This window comes from Phaseolus vulgaris, chromosome 9 (genome assembly GCF_051622355.1).
Source record: "Phaseolus vulgaris cultivar YP4 chromosome 9, ASM5162235v1, whole genome shotgun sequence".
NCBI lineage: Eukaryota > Viridiplantae > Streptophyta > Magnoliopsida > Fabales > Fabaceae > Phaseolus > Phaseolus vulgaris.
In genome coordinates this window covers 3,338,716-3,359,112 of record NC_143506.1, presented here as the reverse complement: position 1 = coordinate 3,359,112, position 20,397 = coordinate 3,338,716, and the positions used below count along the sequence as shown (strand labels likewise).

Below are 20,397 nucleotides of genomic sequence, written 5' to 3'. Positions count from 1 at the left end.
CAAATTTATAAACATGTCATAATTAACATTCTTTAATAATCTTAGGATATAATATTTTTTCCTCAACAAACTATTTATTTAAATTTTTATGTTCTTCAAAATTATAAATATAAGGTCATTACAGACCAAATTCATGACTTAATCCATCTAATATAATTGAGTTGTTTTAATATAATTTGTCATGTAATTAACGTAATTAATTATGTGCCTAATATAATTATTGATCTATTTAAGAGAGCGAATTATATGTTTTATTTAACATAGTCAATCAATTATTTAGCATATTTGATTTACATTTACAAAATGGATTAAATATTAGAATTAAAAACGTAAAAAAAATATTAAAAATTTTAAAAGTATGGAAAACGGACATTTATAATTTGTTTTATAAGTCAATATACGTCAACAGGAACAAGAATGGAGAAAGTAAAACATATTAAAAATGAAGAAAAGAAAATGTAAACATTTTAATGTTATAAGGAGAAAAAACATAGTTTATCCTATTCTCACTCCAATCTGAATTTTCTAAACTTAATTGTAATTCTAATCCTAGACAACGCCAAAACCGAAATTAAAAAAAAAAACGAAAAGGAATTAAAAGAGAAAGAAAGTGTCGATGGCACGCCAATGACCAGAAGAACAGCAACAATGTTGCTGCGTGGTTAGCAGTGAGAGAAACAGAAACGAATGCGACACCTCTCGCGTAGGGATCAATTCCCCTCGTTCACCGTTCGAATTTGTTTTCCCTGCAAATCGTGATGGAAGCGCTGATCGAGTTATGCGACCTCATTGCGCAGAATCCGACGCAATTCTCCGAAAAGCTCTCTTGGATATGCAGTAAATGCCCTCCGCCGGAGTACCTATCGGCAGGATCTCCTAGGGTTTCGCGCTCTCAGCTCAATGCCGTCCTTGCCGTTTCGCGCTTCCTCTCCAAGTGCCCCGATTCTGCCGATCTGCGCCCAAAGTCCGTCGTCGTCGAGTTCCTCCGCGCTGTTCCCCATTCCTTCACTCAGTCCTTCTGGCCCCACCCTTTCAACGCCGATTCCGTGGCCTCTTTCTTCCTCGATTTCACCGGCTACGTCTCCAAGGCCGCGCAAGAGTCGCCGGATTTTACTGATGAGCTCACCGCCTTCTCCGGCGAAGTAATCATTTCCGCGATCGGCGAACCGCGCTCCAGCATTGCTAGGGCATTTTTGGCCGGTGTGGCGCAGAACTATGTCCCAATTTCGTCCTCCGATGCCAACAAATTGGTGACTTGTTTAATCGATCAATTCTCCACGCATATTGCTGTTGTTCCAAGCACTCCGAAGGAACTGGCCATTGCGGAAAATTCCTCGTCTCAGAGTTCGCCCCTCAGTGTGAACCACCAAGCCCTGGCCAATTACAATGACAGTCCCGGGAATGAGAATACTTCGGGTTCTTCGAGCAGTGTGGCTTCTAAGGCTGCGGATGATGCTAGCACGGCGTCCTCGAGAGGGGTGGTGAACGGCCCCCACCATGTTTATAGGTCCAGTGCTGATCAATTGGCTCTGAATTTGGGTTTAAATGATGGTACTCTTGGACCAGTCTCATCTAGCCAGCAAGTTGCTTCCTTCGAGGAAGAGTCGGTGGAGTTCTTGGAAAGGCAGGAGATAGCTTTTAAGTTGATTGCTCATGTGTTGCAAAATGTCCCCATTGAGTCTGGACTTTTGGAGCAGGTTAGGTTAATTGGGAAGAAGCAGATACAGTCCATGTCTGTTTTTCTGAAGGTATAAATATGTTTCTATAGTTCCCTCTTAGGTCACTTTATTTGTTATGTTTATGTGAATTAGCGAGTATCTTTCTTTCATCACTTTGGGGATGATTGTTGAGATTCAGGCTAAGAGCAGTGTTAGCAACACATTTAACACACCTTTTTGTTGAAGGTTATCATTTATTGGAAATTACAACATTGTGAATGACACATTAAATAAGGAGTGAGACCGGCAAAATTTTAAGAGTTCCAATAAAATCCAGCCAACAGTAGAAACTGTTTACAAGAATGTGTTGCTTGCATTTCTATTTAGGTTAATCTTAAGAATGAGGCCCGTTTCGTGTTTGTATTTTCTTGCAGATCCGGAAGAGGGACTGGCATGAGCAGGGGTCGCTTTTAAAAGCGAGGATTAATACGAAACTTTCAGTTTATAAAGCTGCAGTGAACCTGAAAATCAAGAGCCTCTCAGCACTGGATTCTGATTCAAGGTCTGTTAAGAGGTTGGTTTATGAGGCTGTTGCAATTTTAATAGATGCTGCTGAGGCATGCTTACTCTCTGGGTGGCGTAAGTTGAGATCGTGTGAAGAGCTCTTCGATTCATTGCTTCTAGGGGTAGGACAAATTGCTATTGCTCGAGGAGGACAGCCGCTGCGCATTTTGCTCATTCGCCTAAAGCCAATTGTTCTCAACGTTTGTGCTCAGGTATGCTTTGTTACTTTTCAATATTATATTTCCGTTGATGATTTCTTTTCAAATTACATTCCAATTGATATTTCTTAAAATTCCAAAATATTTTTGTGACAGCCTGATACATGGAGTAACAACCAGGGGACCATGTTTGAGAGTGTCACAAAGGCCAGCTGTAGGATTATTGAATCATGCTGGAATAAGGAGCGAGCCCCTGTAGACACATACATAATGGGATTAGCGACAAGCATACGTGAACGGAATGATTATGAAGAGCAGGTACACTCACTAATGGTCGCAAGCCCATAATGCAGAAACTGGTGATAAATACTAGTAAATGTATATCTGGTCGAGTCAGCATTTTACTGTGTTATTTGTTTTGATTTTGTGCGTTTGTATACAAAAGATACATGTTAATTTTGTATTTCATACGTTCCCAAATATTGTTTAACTGATTTCACAAATTCAGCGTTCACTTGCTTAAATCTCCAGTTGCATTTGTAATTTTATCAATTCATATGGTTAGTAGGTTTTCCTGTTTCATAATGGGATCTTCAGTTATTGACATCCTTGTAATTTTAAGCATGCTAATTTAATGTATCTGGTCATGTGTTAAGCGAATTGAATGCTTACGGAATCTTTTTTTGCCACTAGGACAACCAAGAGAAATCGGCAGTACCTTTTGTACAGCTTAATGTTATACGCCTGTTCGCGGAGCTGAGTGTTGCAGTCAACAAGTCTGAGCTGGTAGATGTGATATTACCTCTTTTTATTGAAAGCCTAGAAGAGGGTGATGCTTCAACACCTAGTTTGTTGAGACTCCGAGTACGGAACTTTGTCTTTTGAGCATGTATTTTGAAATTGATATGAAAGTTGTCTACTTATTTTATGACCTCCCATTTGTTCATTTATCTTTTTTCTTATCTTTTCTATTACGAATCTTACAATTTTGTAATCTGATCCATACAGCTTCTTGATGCCGTGGCTCGAATGGCCAGTTTAGGTTTTGACAAATCTTACCGTGAAACAGTGGTTTTGATGACTAGAAGTTACTTGAACAAACTATCAAATGTAGGATCAGCTGAAAGCAAAACAGAGGCTGCCGAAGCCACAACTGAGCGTGTTGAGGTATGTAGTGTATCTAAAAATTTCAATAACACATTAGATTTGGTTTGCTTGGTGTATACTGTCAAATGGATTCTCACTGGTTGAATTACATTTTAGACTCTACCTGCAGGATTTCTTGTTATTGCTAGTGGTCTTACTGGTGATAGATTGCGCTCAGATTTTCGTCATCGAGTGCTCTCCCTATGCTCAGATGTTGGTTTAGCTGCGGAGGCTAAAAGTGGAAGGTATACCTGTTTTGCTATGCTAAAACACTTGACAACAATATTCTAATAATGTTTAAATTTTGATTAAAATTTGGATAGGTTTAAATTAAACTTTATTTACTTGATGAATTATGCTTTCTGAAGATTTCACATCTGATGCTTACTCGCTGTAGGAGTGGAGCAGATTTCCTGGGTCCGCTGCTCCCTGCAGTTGCTGCGATTTGTTCTGATTTTGATCCTACTTTAAATGCGGAGCCATCACTTTTAAAACTATTTCGCAACCTATGGTTCTATATTGCTCTTTTTGGCCTAGCACCACCAATACAGAAGACTCCAGGGACTGCAAAGGCAGTTTCTACCACACTGAACAGTGTGGGAAGCACCGGTGCAATTTCCCTTCAAGCTGTAAATGGACCATATATGTGGAATGTGGAGTGGTCTTCTGCTGTTCAAGGAATTTCTCAGGGGACTCCTCCACTTGTAAGTTGATCCTTGAAGATCTTCAATTTTTTTGGTAAACAACTCCTTTGATAATTTTTTGCTGTGTATGTTTATGGTTTTTATCAGTGTAATTAGAATTGTACGATTCAAATCTTGATTCGTTACAACATTCTTCCTCCACGATATATTTTGTTTGATAAATCATTTTCTAGCCTGAATCGTAAAATGCATTGGGTGAATCATATGATTTGCGACTTAGTTTCCGTTATAGACAATTCGTGAGGATGGACAAAAAAATGAAAAATCAGGAAGAAACACAGGAGAAGAAACTCAGTGACAAAGTTCCGTAGAGAAGACTAATAGTGGAGAAGATGAACATTAGAGAATAGGAACAATGCAGAAGAGAAAAAGTGAAAAGAGAATATGAACAGTGAGAAGGGAGAAGATGAACCCGGGAAAAGATGGGAGAAGATGAACAGAGAATAGAGAAGATCAACCATGAGAGAGAGAGTTGTGAATAAGTTTTTCAACTTTAGAGTAATATTTTAAAATGTAAAATGCTTTTTCAACTTTTTTTAAAAACTTTTTACATTATATCATTGGGAATATTGTTGCTTTGCCTTGTTACGTGTTTCATTTCTTCATTATCAAGGAGTGCAGTACTGTTTACTTTTTTTCCCATGCTTCTCTAAATTATTATGAATTTAATAACTTTCTCTTTCACCCCAATTTGATTTTTCTGTGCACTGAACTGAACCTTTAATATTATATCATCCTGTTTCTGCCCAGGTTGTTAGCTCTGTGAAATGGCTTGAGGACGAGTTAGAATTAAATGCCTTGCACAACCCAGGTAGCCGTCAAGGCAGTGGCAATGAGAAAGCTGCTCTTTCACAAAGAGCTGCTCTTTCTGCAGCTTTAGGAGGGAGAGTTGATGTCACAGCAATGACCACAATCTCAGGTGGATTGCACTGGCTTTATAATTCATTAATTCTTAGTATAGGAATTGTCAACACCTTCAGCTTTATAGAGAGGTGCTGCATCTTGTGTCAGGCTAATCAGGCCCTTTATTTGTTCAGCACTCCTTTTCATGTTTTACACATTGCTGTTGGAAACAATTCATTGTAAATTCAGGATGATATTTGATAAGAGCTTTTGGAGAACCATACATAAAAGCGATTGGGTCCTAATAATATTTCACATGCCTTGCACAGTGTTTGAACATGTTGGCATGTCTTAGACTGGCATTTTCCATATGACTTGTGCATAGCCACATGACACTAGCAAACATCAAAATTAATTATTATTTCTTCTATGACATGTTTTGTGATCAGCTTCATATTATATAGAAGTATGAACTAGCTATTTTTTGTTTGTGACACAAACCCACCTTTCAAGGTTAATTTGATTGTTTTAACCATTTAATCATTTTTACATATTGATTATACCCACCACTCATTTTGTAGCCTTGTTCTGTTGAGTGTTGCAAGCAACTAAAATTTTATTTGCCTCTATTTTGTATTTTTAAATTCTCATGTCCAATTTTTTGCAGCATGGTTAGTTTTTACACTATTTTAGCCTGAGAAGTTGGAAAATTGAATTTATAATAAGGTTTCTTGTTTTCTATTTAGGTTGGAGTGTACACCCTTATCTCTCCTTAACTTTTATATATTCATTTTTGTACAACCCTCATTCTTTCTTGACTGTGCCTTACTTATGTTTATTTGTTTTGCAGGAGTGAAGGCGACTTACCTTCTTGCTGTAGCTTTTCTTGAGATCATCCGCTTCAGCAGCAATGGTGGAATCCTAAATGGTGGCACTACTTTTGATGCTGCAAGAAGTGCCTTTACTTGTGTGTTTGAGTATCTCAAGACTCCAAATTTAATGCCAGCTGTCTTCCAGTGTTTAACAGCAATTGTCCACAGGGCTTTTGAAACAGCTGTCTTGTGGCTGGTAGGCATTTGTTTAACTTTTGACCTCATTTATTGCTAATCTTGAGGCCTGTAAACCTCAACCCATGAAGCTGGGACATGTTTACTTAGTGATAAGCAGTTACTGTCTAAATTGAGCTAGCAATTGGTTATTATTCATCCCAAAGGCTTAAGGTGGTATGAAAAATGGCTAAGTATGTATAACAAGTCTATATTCTGTTTTTTGTTTGAAGCAAGTTACTTTTGTTGCACCAATTGTTTTATATTTATGAATACAACTTCATAATTCTTTGTTAAGTAGCATCAAGAAGTTTGTCCAGAACAGTCCCAGAAACATCTAAAATGTCACCTGATTTTTTTCTTGTGGAGGACTGTAGTGGTGATAAAAGAGGATGAATATATATGTCTTTAATTGTGGTCATCCATAGCCTGGCTTAATTGCAGCGTATATTAGAATTGGTTGTTAGTGTCTCAGTAAGGGCAGCCTATGTAGGGATGATCGAAAAAGATTGTCGAGTTGAGTTAGGTCTTAGGGCCATTTTCTAAGATGGTATTAGGGTAGACCCTAGGTCCATTATTAGGTCACTTGCATTGCCACACTCTCGTCTATAACCTTGGGAGTGAGAGACTATGTTGGAAGGCTGTCTTAATTGTGATCACCTCCAACCTGTCTTAATTGCAACCAAGAGATTGAGTGAAGTGAATTGTCCTTATCTTACAAGTTGGTTTTATGGGGTTGAATTGTACTCTAAGCCCAAAAGGCCCAAAGTGTTTACACTTTAAATAATTAACATCTGCATTTGCTTTTTTTTTTTTTATTTCCAAAATTGAACTCCTTCAGAAAAATTTGAAGATTGTTATAGTTGTATACTGTATTGACAAATTCAATGGGTTCATTGCCAGTTAAGTGATTATGAATTTTTAGGTTGTAATGTAGATTAGGTGTATATGACCTATTATGGTTGTGATTAGCTATGTACTGGTGCTCTCATTTATGTCATTTTTATGCTTTTTGGGCTTAAAGACTGATTTTTGTGTTGTTTGCTGTGTCTTTGACTGTATGGATCTTGGACACAATTGATTGGTCTGGCTTCAGGAAGATCAAGTGTCTGAAATAGGGCATGAAGCTGAGACCCGAGATTCAATACTTACAATGCATACCTGTTTTCTAATAAAGAGTCTGTCCCAGAGGGAGGATCATATACGAGATATTGCTGAGAACTTGTTGACTCAACTTAGAGACAAATTTCCACAGGTAAAATTTCAACAGTATTTGTTATGATTATGGTTACATGTATATTTAGTTACTTGCCTAATGTGTCTCAATCTTCTTTCTTGACATCTGGAATATATTTAAGATTAATGGTATATTTGCAGGTTTTATGGTATTCTTCCTGCATAGACTCTATGCTGTTTTCATTTAATGATGACTCTTCTACTTCCATCATCAATGATCCTGCTTGGACAGCAACAGTCCGTACCTTGTATCAGAGAATTGTTCGAGAATGGATAATTAAATCACTTTCAAGTTCTCCATGCACTAGCCAAGGCCTTCTTCAGGTTGGGCTAATCTGTTTCATTTTCAAAAACCAATATTTTAAGTTTTTGTAGTTACATTGTCATCATCATCATATTCTCCACAATTTGGGGAGCATCATGTGATATGCTGTTTCCTGTATGACCATAATTATAATTTTATTTGAAAATTAAAATTAAAATCCTTTTTTTAAGCAAGTGTCAAATGGTCGATTATCTTTTGCTTGGGGTTATCATCATTCCCTGCACACAAAAGTAACTTTATAGAAAATTTGAGGCTTGATTTTGTGCTTCTGCTTCTTCTGTTGAAGTTCCTTTAATTTGCTCTCTACTGATTGTTCTTAACTTCCATTCTGAAACTGGTCCAAAAATGTGGTGGTTGCATATATTTTATTGTGCCTAAATTGCTTTCATTTTGATTATTACTTTCTAATGCATATATATCTGTCCATTTAAATTTTCTATCGGTGACATTGTAATTATATCTTTGTTTTTATTAAGTACTCACAAGTGTCTCTTTGCACTATCTCTATGTATTCCACGTCAGGATAAACTTTGTAAAGCAAATACTTGGCAAAGAGCACAGCCCACGATTGATGTTGTTGTACTTTTATCTGAGATAAGAATTGGCACTGGGAAAAATGACTGGCCAATACAAACAGCAAATATTCCTGCAGTAATGGCTGCAGCAGCAGCAGCTTCAGGGGCAAACTTAAAAGCATCGGAGTCTTTTAACTTAGATGTTATCAGTTCTGGTAAGTGTAACCAAGCTGCAGCAACAGTTAAGTGCAACCATGCTGGAGAAATTGCTGGAATGAGAAGGTTGTACAACAGCATTGGTGGATTTCAGTCTAGTACTGCACCTCCTGGTCTTGGGCTTGGAGCTGGGCTTCAACGAATTATATCGGGAGCTTTTCCTCAGCACCCACAAGCTGAGGATGATTCTTTTAATGGAATGTTGCTTAATAAGTTTGTGCGTTTACTTCAGCAGTTCGTCAACATAGCAGAGAAAGGTGGGGAAGTGGTCAGATCTGAATTTCGTGATACTTGCTCTCAGGCCACTGTGCTCCTTTTGTCAAATTTGGTAAACATATTTCTTGCTAGTATTTTAGTTGGTTACTAGAAGTTAGAACTCAGGGAATCTATATGTCATACCTTTATCTGAGTTATGTTTTTTCTTATGGACAAGAGTTCCGGATCCAAAGCGAACATGGAGGGCTTCTCACAGCTTCTCCGTCTCCTTTGCTGGTGTCCTGCTTACATTTCCACCCATGATGCAATGGAAACTGGTGTTTTCATATGGACATGGTTGGTTTCTGCTGCACCAGAGCTTGGAGCTCTCGTTCTTGCGGAGCTTGTTGATGCATGGTTATGGACACTTGACACCAAGCGGGGTCTTTTTGCCTCTGAAACAAGGTTTTCTGGACCTGCTGCAAAACTCAGGCCTCACCTGTCCCCTGGGGAGCCTGAATTGCAGCCTGAGATTAATCCTGTTGAGCAGATAATTGCTCATCGACTATGGCTTGGATTTCTTATTGATCGTTTTGAGGTTAGGCATTGCTTGCTTTGAGGTTACCCTATTTATTAACGTACATTTCTCATTTTCCCACACTATCTAAATTGTTTTGATTGCTTTATATAAATGTTTGTTTTGATTCTAAGTGTCCAGTATGTTTTCATATTTTTATGGCACTCAAAAGAAATTCACAACTATATTGGGTAAATTGTTTAGTTTGAGGAAGCTAAGATTGGCACTTAAATCACTGTTTGTATTGTGATTGCTAATAAATTAATAATCAACAAATTATCAGTTGAAGTTGCTCATTTAAATAGGAAATTCTGTTCTGCTTGGTGCTATATTTAAATTGGCATATTTAAATGTTAATTAGTTGTGTAGAATCTTTGATTTCTCTATCAATCTACTGTGTTTATAGCGAACAATGACATGGATTAATGAATTCAGGAGCATATTCATGCACCACCCTTTATTTAAAGATTGATACCCAGTTCTTGATTAGAGAATCATGCTGTCTATTTTTTCGGGTTGAATTGCCAACAAATGTTAGTTTCTAGTGCTTACTGTTACAATTTTTCTAAAACATTCAATATATTTATACACATCGTGATTGAAGGAGGCATTGTCTTGCCCCTTACGTTGTAAAATACTGAATCTAGTTTCAACCTTAAAATATTGCAATTATTTGCATTGCCTCCCTGAATCATTTTTTATCCTGTATCATGTAGGTAGTTCGACACCAAAGTGTGGAGCAACTCCTGCTCCTTGGTAGGATGCTGCAGGGGACAACGAAGCTTCCCTGGAATTTTTCACACCATCCTGCAGCCACTGGCACTTTTTTCACTCTGATGCTTCTAGGGCTCAAGTACTGCTCTTGCCAGTTTCAGGGAAATCTGCAAAAATTTCACCTGGGGCTTCAGCTGTTGGAAGATCGGATTTATAGGTGAACACATGTGTCTTACAGTTTTTTTTTTGGCATTTTTGTTGAATTTCTCCTAAAATTTTCATTTTCTTTTATATGGGCGTGTTAGATTGTAAGCCTTTAAGGCTTAAAGTACTATTGTAAAGCATGTAATAGGTGATTTTTCTTTCTGTAACTAACTCTCAGTCAGTTACGACTTTGTTACAAGTTAGTTAGCATGTTAGTTATTGTCTAGTCAGCACTCTAGCTAGCTTCTTGAAGACTCTTCTTGGAGTTTTTTCTATAAATTTGTACCATTCATTAGTAATCACTAATAATAAAACCCTTCTGTTTTTTCTGTTTAGTTTATCTAAATTTACAAATTCTATAAGTGCTAACTGCTAGTAGTGCTGGCGATATCACTTTGTTTGCTATTATTTATTCATCAATTTGTGCCCTTCTTCTGCATGAAGCATGTATTTTGTAAGTTCTTACCAGAATTCATGAAAGATCATAATCATAAATTGTATTCTTGATTCAGTTCCTTTCTTGCATTGTTTTAATTCTCTAATCTTAGTGACTTGAAACATTTTCTGGAAACTGCACAACTTGGCCTGCTCTTTTAGATGGCCAAGTTTTGTCTGGACTTGCTGGGATGAGTTGGGACATGGAACTGGTGAAGTTATGTAGATTAACTCTGCTTGTTGAGTCAAATCAGTCTCTAACCCCCTCCCTGAAATTTGTATGCCGAATATCCCAATCTTTTCTATATGTCCTCTGGGACTTAAATATCGTTAATTATCATCCTTTATCTTTCAATTCTAACAAAAAAAATATGTTTGGAATGTGTGCTGTAATTTATTTTTTTCAATCTGAATGCTTTGCCCTGTTAAAAAAAGAATCAGTTTATCTTCTGTAGTCTTTTATTTTATCATTTCTAATGAAAATCAAGAACTAAATCCTGTTCCACTGACAAAATATTTGTCTTAATAATGTTAAATGTGTCATTTATTTCATTTTGAGTTGGAAATTTTGGTAGATTAATCAGCTGAATATGCGTGAGTGGGGGCCTGGTATAACTGCGGAGGACCTGTCTAGCATTTCATGTTAGCTCTACAATAAAGTCGGTTTTTAGGCTTTTATAAACATTTTCATATGATGCATCTTTACATTTACATGGGCTATTCTGCTGGAACAATTAGTTTCTTGCAAAGATAGATTGAATTCATCATGTTCACCTTTCCTTGGATTAATTGAAAATATTATTTGGTGCATTTCTAGGGCCTCTTTGGGTTGGTTTGCTTTCGAGCCTGAATGGTATGACACAAACTATGCAAACTTTGCTCAGTGTGAGGCCCAGTCTGTTTCTTTATTTGTTCAACACCTCTCGAATATGAAAGGAGATTCTGTTCAAGTTGGGTCAAAAGGAAATGGACAAGAAAATGGGAACTCTTTGACTGACACGGTAATATTTCTAGCATTATCATCAACTTACACTGTGAACTTTAAAACTTTAATTTGTTTAACTCAAAACTTAAAATTGTTATCTTGTCCTTTTAATTTTTTATCTTTCTCTATGCAAGTGGTTTTATTTTTCATATGGACTTCAAAATATCCTAATCTGAATTTCTACATTTATGATAGAGTGATCACTATCATCCTGTTTGGGGTCAAATGGAGAACTATGCTTTAGGAAGAGAAAAGCGGAGGCAGCTACTTTTAATGCTATGCCAGTATGAGGCTGATAGACTTGACGTCTGGGCACAGCCGACTAACACAAAGTATATATTTATCTGTTTCTTATCACTTGAATTTCATTATATGTTGTGTTACTCGTCCTAAGCTTTCAAATATCTGGTATGTATTTTCAGGGAAAGTAGTTCCCGACCCAAGATTAGTGCAGATAAATGGGTAGAATATACTAGGACTGCCTTCTCTGTGGATCCTAGGATTGCTTTATCTTTGGCCTCAAGGTTCCCTACCAATACATTTGTAAAAACCGAAGTAACTCAGCTTGTACAGGTATGTTCTTTTTCAATAATAAAGATTAACTGGAAGCCGTACTCAGTTTAGTGTCTGCAAGATTGGAATTTTTTTAATAAAGTTAAAGATTAAAATTTAAATGTTTTGAGCAACTTCTGTTGCCCATGTTCTATTTTGAGTCTTGTGAGATAGTAAAAGGTTGTTGATCTCACATTGATTAGAGATAGAATCAAATTATTGTATATAGTTGGTTGTAAATCTTACTTTACAAGTTGGTTTTGTGTAATGAACTTAGGATTAAAGTCTACTGTCTAAAGATGGTATCAGAGCTTATCCTTGTGCCATCCGTTATTGGGCCGCTATCAAGTAACCCTTAAATATCTAGTTTCATACTTGAGATGTTCAGTCCTCAATGTGAGTGTGTGCGTTAGAGATTCTACATCGACATCAACTAGAGATGTAAGTGCAAATCTCACTTTACAAGTTGGTTATCTGCGGTTGGGTTAATCTTAAAGTGCACTTTCTATGAGGGTTTATGGTAGAAAATGTAGGTAGAGGTTATTGTGAAGAGTCTAATATGTCATGTCCCATTGAAGAAATGATATGTACAAATGAAGCACGGGGAAGGGAGGGCAGTAAAATAATTATGCAGTGTGGGTCTTTCAAGTGACTTCGTGATCTTTAGCCTAATTCATTGCAGAAAATAAATGAATATTAAAGAATGGGGTGTTACGCTGTCACAAGGTAAACTTGGACTCTTGCCCATATAAATTTCCTTGGATTAATTGGTAAGGCCTAATTTACTGACATTGCTCATCCAGGAGGAGGTAAGTCAGGAATAATGTATAAGATTTTGGGCCCATTAGAGAAACATGAAATTCCCAAGAATGGAAGTGTTGAACCTGTTGTAAGGACTACAATTTTTTTCAACTCATTAAAGAAAAAGGGAGGCAAAATGATGAGCCAATTGATACAAGTTATGCAGCTGCTGCAGCAATGGGAAAGGTGATCCATATTATGCTTGACAGTATTGATACGTTAGATGTTAGTTTCTGTTGAGCTTAACACTGGCTGGCTTGTTGCCAATATGAACTTCACAAGAAACAACCAACAAGTTTTACATGTTGACGGGGAAGCAATTGTGGGGGACTACAAGAACTAGTAAACATTTTACTGAAGTTATCAAGAAAGGAGTTATTGAAGCTACTTTAATGAGGGGTTGCAAAATTGTTTTGGGGGATGAGTTGACTGTTCATACTAACCAACATTGGACAACATTCATTAGATAATTGTGGCAATTTACATTACAAACAGAGGTGGAAGCTATAGCAGCCAGTTGAAGAAAATGATTCAAATCAACTCATTTTTAAATCAGCAAACATCCCCTACAAGCAACACAATAGCATGACAGTAGTTACATTTCATTCGGACATTCACCTTGAGGACCAGGTGAATTTTCAAAGTGGTGTGTTGTTAGGCCTTCATGTCAGGTTTGCAAAAGAGGAAAAATAACACAAAGTTCTTCCTTTCACACAAGGCATTCCCTATAACAACTAAAATCTTCTTATCTCAACATCCCACAAGATAAGAATATATGGACTTTCCCATAAAGTCTCACCCTTGTAACAACTAATTGTTTAAGTACTTTTATTTTTAAATTTCTTCCTATAATACACTTTCCAAACTCTCTCATTACTTCTATGCCTAACACCAACCTAGATAATTCTCTTGTTTTATACCTTGGTTCTTATCAAATTGGTATAAGAGCTGGTTGCTAGTGTTTCAAAAAGGGCTACCTAAGGAGGGTTTTGACTGGTGGAGGGTTATGAGTATTAAGAAGTGGACTTTAATCCTAACTTTATAAAACTGGTTCATAAGGTGAGGTTTGCACCCACTTATATACCATGAAATGTTCTTATCTCTAGTCGATGTGAAATCTCCAACACATCCCCTCACACCAGGACCAACCAACTTGTGCGTGGGACTATACATTTATGGGTGGTCCAATATCGGCTTGATAACAAGTGGCTTGATAAACCCGGGAGTTGAGTGAAGTGTCATCGAGGGAAAGCTGCTGAATTGTGGGCTCTTAAGGGCCGTGTTATGATAGGAACTTGAGTATTGTGAAGTCCCTACGTCCCATAGTGAGTAGTATAGGATGTTCAGTGAAATATTTAAGTGTTTGGTTCTCACTCTTTAATATTTATGTGTTTGGTTCCCTAGTGGTTGCGTTGGGTGTTCATCGCGTGTGAATTATATTGGTGTTATGAAGTTACATGGATTCATTCATGTATGGTAAGATACAAAGTCATTTAAGATTCATCTTGAGATATGAATTAGTAGATAGCCAAACTTCATATATCGTAAGATTCCAATAAAACTAAATCCAGTAATGCATTCAAGGGGCATAGATTCCACTTGAAAAGCTTAAGGTGTTCAGAGGAAGGAAAAACAAAAACTGGTTTTATACATTAATAAACCTCCTATGTTTTAAACTTCCTTGTGTAACATTCCTAACCTATGATTCTTGGGAAGCTTAAAAGAATTCCATCTAGCAAACGCCCCTAGAGTAAACAAATACATCTATTGCTCAACTGTTAAATTGTGTATTAGGAACAGAAATTTCATACTTCTAAATTCCAATAGGAAAGTCATAGTTATATATATTGTTATAGTTCAAAAGCAATGTGCTTTGTGTTCAAGGAGGAAATATAATCAGCCTTACCCGAGCTATATTTTTTGTCATGTTCAAAGACTATTTATTTATTTACCAGTCAAGGGAAGAATTTGTGCGTGTTGTGTAGTTTTTTTATTTTTTCATTCATTCCAATGATTCTCATTGCTCTCTGTCATTAACTCGTTGAAATTCATTATGTTGTAAAATATGAGAATACCTTTGCTTTACAGGCAAATATAGTGGATGTACGCAACATACCAGAGGCCTTACCTTTCTTTATCACCCCAAAGGCAGTTGATGATAATTCAGTGCTCTTGCAACAATTGCCTCATTGGGCTCCTTGTTCTATTACACAAGCTCTAGAGTTCCTTACTCCAGCATACAAGGGGCATCCACGTGTTATGGCATATGTTCTAAGGGTTTTGGAATCCTATCCTCCTGAACGAGTGACTTTTTTCATGCCACAGCTGGTGCAGTCCTTGCGACATGATGACGGGGTTAGATATCTACTGAAATATATTTTCATGGTTTATTCCCTTAGTGTGTCCTTTCTTCCTACTGTTTCATGATGGACATATAAAACCCGATTTAACTTTTTTTCCTCATTAAATAAGCCTTGTGCTTTTACAGAGCATTTAGATTTTGAAAATAGCATAGGAGCTAAAACAAAAATGCGACAGTAAAACTAATGTTTTTAACCCTGTTGAATCTATTATGCATTGTTGTCTTAATTTGTTTAGTCACTTATAATATATCTTGACTTCATGAAAAATCTCATTAAGGGAAACATCTTCAGCTCAGACATTTAACAAATGAAATTTTCTAACCATTTTTTAATGTTTTTTAAATTGAACATTTTCTGAAGTTAATCTCTAATAAGGTCAGTAATGACTTTCATGTTTTTTCTCAGTAACCAAAATGCATACATTATTTTTTGCAGAAATTAGTTGAAGGTTATTTGCTTAGAGCTGCTCAAAGAAGTGACATATTTGCCCATATTCTTATCTGGCATTTGCAGGTATGCCTTGTTATTGTGTTTTTCTTACTTTCAGACCGTGGTCCCTTTTTTATTCTCAACGTATGCATTGCAAGTTATTTGTTTTTTAGTTTAGTGAGTGTCGTTATAACTGATTTTATTTTGGGCAGGGTGAGACTGTACCCGAGGCAGGAAAAGAACCAAGCAGTGGGAAGGTATGCTAAAGCCCAAAAGAATGTTTCTTTATATGCTGTGTAGTTAAATAGTTAAGAGCTTTGTTTATGCTATTGATTGACTCTTTCAAGTTTGGCTTCAAAAGTATTGTTATACTTTTCTACGTCTCTCATTTGACTTTTTTGATGAAGTGCACTCCTTTCTAAGAACACATCTTCTTGTTTTAATATTTAAGTTGAAGATTTTGGAGATGGAAAGACAGGTTGAGTGTGACACACTCAAGAGAATTAGAGTACTTGAAGACTGAAAATATGATAAAAAGAGCTTAAGGGATTGATTATCTCTTGATTGATCTTTTTATTTATAGAAGAACATTACATTAGAAATACCAAGAGGTACAAAAAAAGCTATGTCTAGGTAATTAATGCTAAGAAAAACAGTCTTTAAGGGCACACTACTTAACCTATCTAGACAAGTTAAGTCATATAACCAAGATAAATTATTCTAATTAGAGTGAATAAGGAGGTTGTTTGAATTAGTGGAAAGAGAGTAGAAATGAGTGACAAGTTTGTATGTGATTAATTTGATAGAAGTGAAAAAGGTTTATAGGTTTTTTTTTGTCAAAAGTCCAAACTGCCCTTCTACCTTATTTTGTAAATTTAAGCATGCAACGCAGAAAATGGCCCCTGTTGGTGGAAAAGATGTTCCAAACAGACATCTTGTGCAAAAACAACCTACATAGTAAATTATGGGCCATACATAATCAATTATGTCAGTTTTAAATACCAAATAATTTAAATTCAAATGAGGTACGTTGCTTTGGCTTGTTGTAACCTCGAGCCAGCACTGCTCCTAAGTCACGTGTGTGGCTAAAGATATGGGCAAAATGGTACATTTCAGTTTATAATTTAGATTAGAGTATATTAGAGAATGTATTGTCAGCATTCAAATATATTCGATTTGAATTCTTTATTTTTAGTTTATAATTTAAATCATGCTTTATATAGTTTGTTTGTGTTTTTATTTCAGAATGGTTCATTTCTAGAACTGCTGCCAGCTGTAAGGCAGCTTATAATTGATGGTTTTAATGCAAAGGCACGTGACATATTTAAAAGAGAGTTTGATTTCTTTGACAAAGTTACATCCATCTCCGGTGTACTATATCCACTCCCAAAAGAAGAACGCCGAGCTGGTATCAGAAGGTACTGAGCAAATGTCTGAAGACATTTTTATTGTGAATTAAGTTAAATTTTCAATGTTCTTTTGGTGGAAGCTAATGTTTGGTTTTACCATCTGCTAGGGAGTTGGAGAAAATTGAAATGGATGGCGAGGACCTTTATCTACCAACAGCTCCTAACAAGCTTGTTACGGGTATTCGAGTTGACAGTGGTATTCCCTTACAATCAGCCGCTAAAGTCCCAATCATGATTACTTTTAATGTAGTAGATCGAGATGGGGACAGAAATGATGTAAAGCCACAAGCTTGCATTTTCAAGGTTAGCTGGGTTTTATTCATGATATCCTTTGCTGGCTCAATTCAAGGATGAGTTTATACCTTGTTATCCTGTCAGCAAAACTGCAGAACATTACGCCAAGTGATTTGGAAAATTAGCCCTCTTCAAAATATATTCTTAGTATGGCTCATGTTTACCCTAGTTATACATGTATATTTTCTTAAAATACGCTGAAGTTTTTTCTTTTCTTTTTTGGGTGGGTTGGTAGATGGCTAGAGATAGTTTCATATGAAATATGTACCAAATAAATAGTAGTTAGCAACATGTTTGGTTAGTATTAGATAAACCAATATTTTTGCAACGCGTGATTTTTCTTGCTTTTTGCAATTATGCTTAATTTGAGTGTTTTGTTGTTCTTGGGCTGACTGTTTTATTACATTGAAGGTCGGAGATGACTGTAGACAAGATGTTCTCGCCCTTCAAGTAATATCACTACTTAGTGATATATTTGAAGCTGTTGGAATAAATCTTTACCTATATCCTTATGGTGTTCTGCCAACTGGTCCTGAGAGAGGTATAATAGAGGTGAGTTTGATATCGTTATGCTACAACATTGTGAGAATTCTGTGGCTCGTCAGTCTATGTATTTTCTTGATCAGAATGGAGAATGCCAGTACAGTGACAGCTGCTAACTTATGGTAGTCCTTGGAAGTGTACCTTTGAGCAATTTATTTCTTTTGGGCAATTGGATTCTCAGTCTAGGACGTGGAACTGACCTGGTTGTCAAATTATCATGTTAAACACAAGTTTTACGATCCTAGGACACAAGTTTTATCATGTAAAGATTTTTTTTTATCAAGCATGACGCACTGTTTTGACTTAGCACACAATTTTGGTTGATTTTGTTGGGTACTCCTGCAACAACATACGTATGATGGTCTATGGTACTAATTTTGTGGTATTAATAATAATAATAATAATATTATTATTATTACTATTATTATTATTTTCTGTTTTGTTAATCTAACAGATAATGTAAGTGCTGAGCTAGCAATACTAAAAAAGTTCTGTTATTATTTGATGTAAATTTTTAACTTGTATTTTGGTCTTGTTTATCTTAAAATATAAAGTGATTTCTAATAAGTTTCCTTGGATCAAGGTTCAATGTTAGTTACCAGTGTCCTGTATGGGGTAATTGTTTTCTGGATTTGTAATTTTTTTATTTTTTACATTTCCAGGTTGTGCCAAATTCGCGTAGTAGAAGTCAGATGGGGGAAACAACGGATGGAGGTTTGTTTGAGATATTTCAGCAAGACTTTGGACCCGTAGGATCTGCCAGTTTTGAGGCTGCACGCCAGAACTTCATCATTAGCAGTGCTGGTTATGCCGTTGCCAGTCTTTTGCTTCAACCAAAGGATAGACACAATGGGAACCTTCTCTTTGATAAGTAAGATCTCTATCTTTCTTCCATTACTGTGTCAGCAAAGTCAGTTATAATTTCTAGTGGATCTGAATTTAGCTTTGGATGCCTCTGAAGCATTAGAACATCCTCATTGTTTGCCCCTCCGTTTTTTTTGTCCAATAAATGGCATATCTAATATGAATGCTCTGATGCAGTGTTGGAAGGCTAGTTCATATTGACTTCGGTTTCATCCTTGAAACTTCTCCGGGTGGGAATATGCGTTTTGAAAGTGCTCATTTTAAGCTGAGCCATGAGATGACGCAATTACTAGATCCATCTGGTGTTATGAAGAGTGATACATGGAGCCAATTTTTAAGGTAGTAATGACATTCCTATCAATGTAGATTACAAACTTATTTTTTTTTTTCCTGAAAGTCATGTATAAAAAACTAAGCGTTGTTTCACTGTTTATTGCACATCTAGTTTGTGTGTGAAGGGGTACCTTGCTGCCCGTCGACGTATGGATGGGATCATCACTACTGTAGCTTTAATGCTAGACAGCGGTTTGCCTTGCTTCAGCAGGGGTGATCCGATTGGCAATCTTCGGAAGAGATTTCATCCGGAAATGAGTGAGCGTGAAGCAGCCAATTTCATGACCCATGTTTGTAAAGATGCTTACAACAAGTGGACCACTGCTGGCTATGACTTGATACAGTATCTGCAGCAAGGCATCGAGAAGTAAGATAATATAGACCTTACCTAACATGTACATGGTTGCTTGTAGTTTTACATTCATTGTTGTCCTATGCTTTCATTTTTTTGAGGAATTTTCACGGTTATAGTAGTATTGAGGAGGGAATTGTAGTAAATTGCGAATTAATGTCAAAAGTTCTGTAATATTTTTTGAGGGTTCCTCATAGTGTAAAAATACAGCTTTGTAATCTTATTTATTAATGGTAAATACAATTCATTGAGGTCACACGTTCAAGCATTCTCGTTAGCTTCTCTATGAGACATGTCCGAAAACTCGGCCAAAAGAAACAGCATATTAGATTTACCAGAATAAGCATTTTATGATAAATATTGAATGTGTTATAAGTTTTTCAATACTACTTTTAATAATGAGAGTGAATTAATCTTTATTTTATAAATAAGTTTTAATTGTCTTTTTTCCCCACCAGTTATTCGTTATAGTAATTTTGTGTTATTATTAATAAATAATTAAATTTTATCACTTAATTTCAAATTGATGTCATTTGATATCTTAATTTGTAAAAATCGATGTAACTTTGTATCTTTAGTTTAAATTGACTTAGAATTATCAATGGCTTTTTAGCACTCAGCCCCTATATGTTTCGAATGAAAAGTGCATAAAAAAGTAAAATATATATAACGAGGTTAATCTTTCACTAAAAATATATCATCTTATTTGATTATATATATATATATATATGTTAATTGATAATATTTTGTAATATAATTAACTTTTAATAATAATTATATTTTGTAAATAAGTAATTAAAATAATCAGTAAATAAAATTATCAAATTTAAATTTTAATACGAAGTAAAATGATTATTTTTAATTATTAGAAATTTATAATATTTTATTTATTTAAAATTTATTTTATATTTTCAAAATTTAACTTTTAAAATTAAA

General features: G+C 35.9%; 1 protein-coding gene across 1 annotated transcript; it reads left to right on the top strand.

The window, feature by feature from the left end:
- The first annotated feature begins 555 nt into the window (after positions 1-555).
- Positions 556-19,717, top strand: LOC137823185 (Phosphatidylinositol 3- and 4-kinase family protein). The gene is made up of 26 exons (XM_068628346.1): positions 556-1,748; positions 2,093-2,434; positions 2,537-2,698; positions 3,074-3,244; positions 3,389-3,547; positions 3,644-3,771; positions 3,924-4,230; positions 4,981-5,149; positions 5,924-6,141; positions 7,216-7,374; positions 7,497-7,679; positions 8,203-8,739; positions 8,845-9,204; positions 9,900-10,114; positions 11,354-11,537; positions 11,717-11,853; positions 11,944-12,094; positions 14,963-15,229; positions 15,673-15,750; positions 15,879-15,923; positions 16,912-17,084; positions 17,183-17,378; positions 17,781-17,921; positions 18,575-18,783; positions 18,954-19,115; positions 19,222-19,717. Exons 1-26 carry the CDS (start codon positions 759-761, stop codon positions 19,478-19,480), a joined length of 6,102 nt encoding a protein of 2,033 aa, XP_068484447.1. The 5' UTR covers positions 556-758; the 3' UTR covers positions 19,481-19,717.
- The last annotated feature ends 680 nt before the right edge of the window (positions 19,718-20,397 follow it).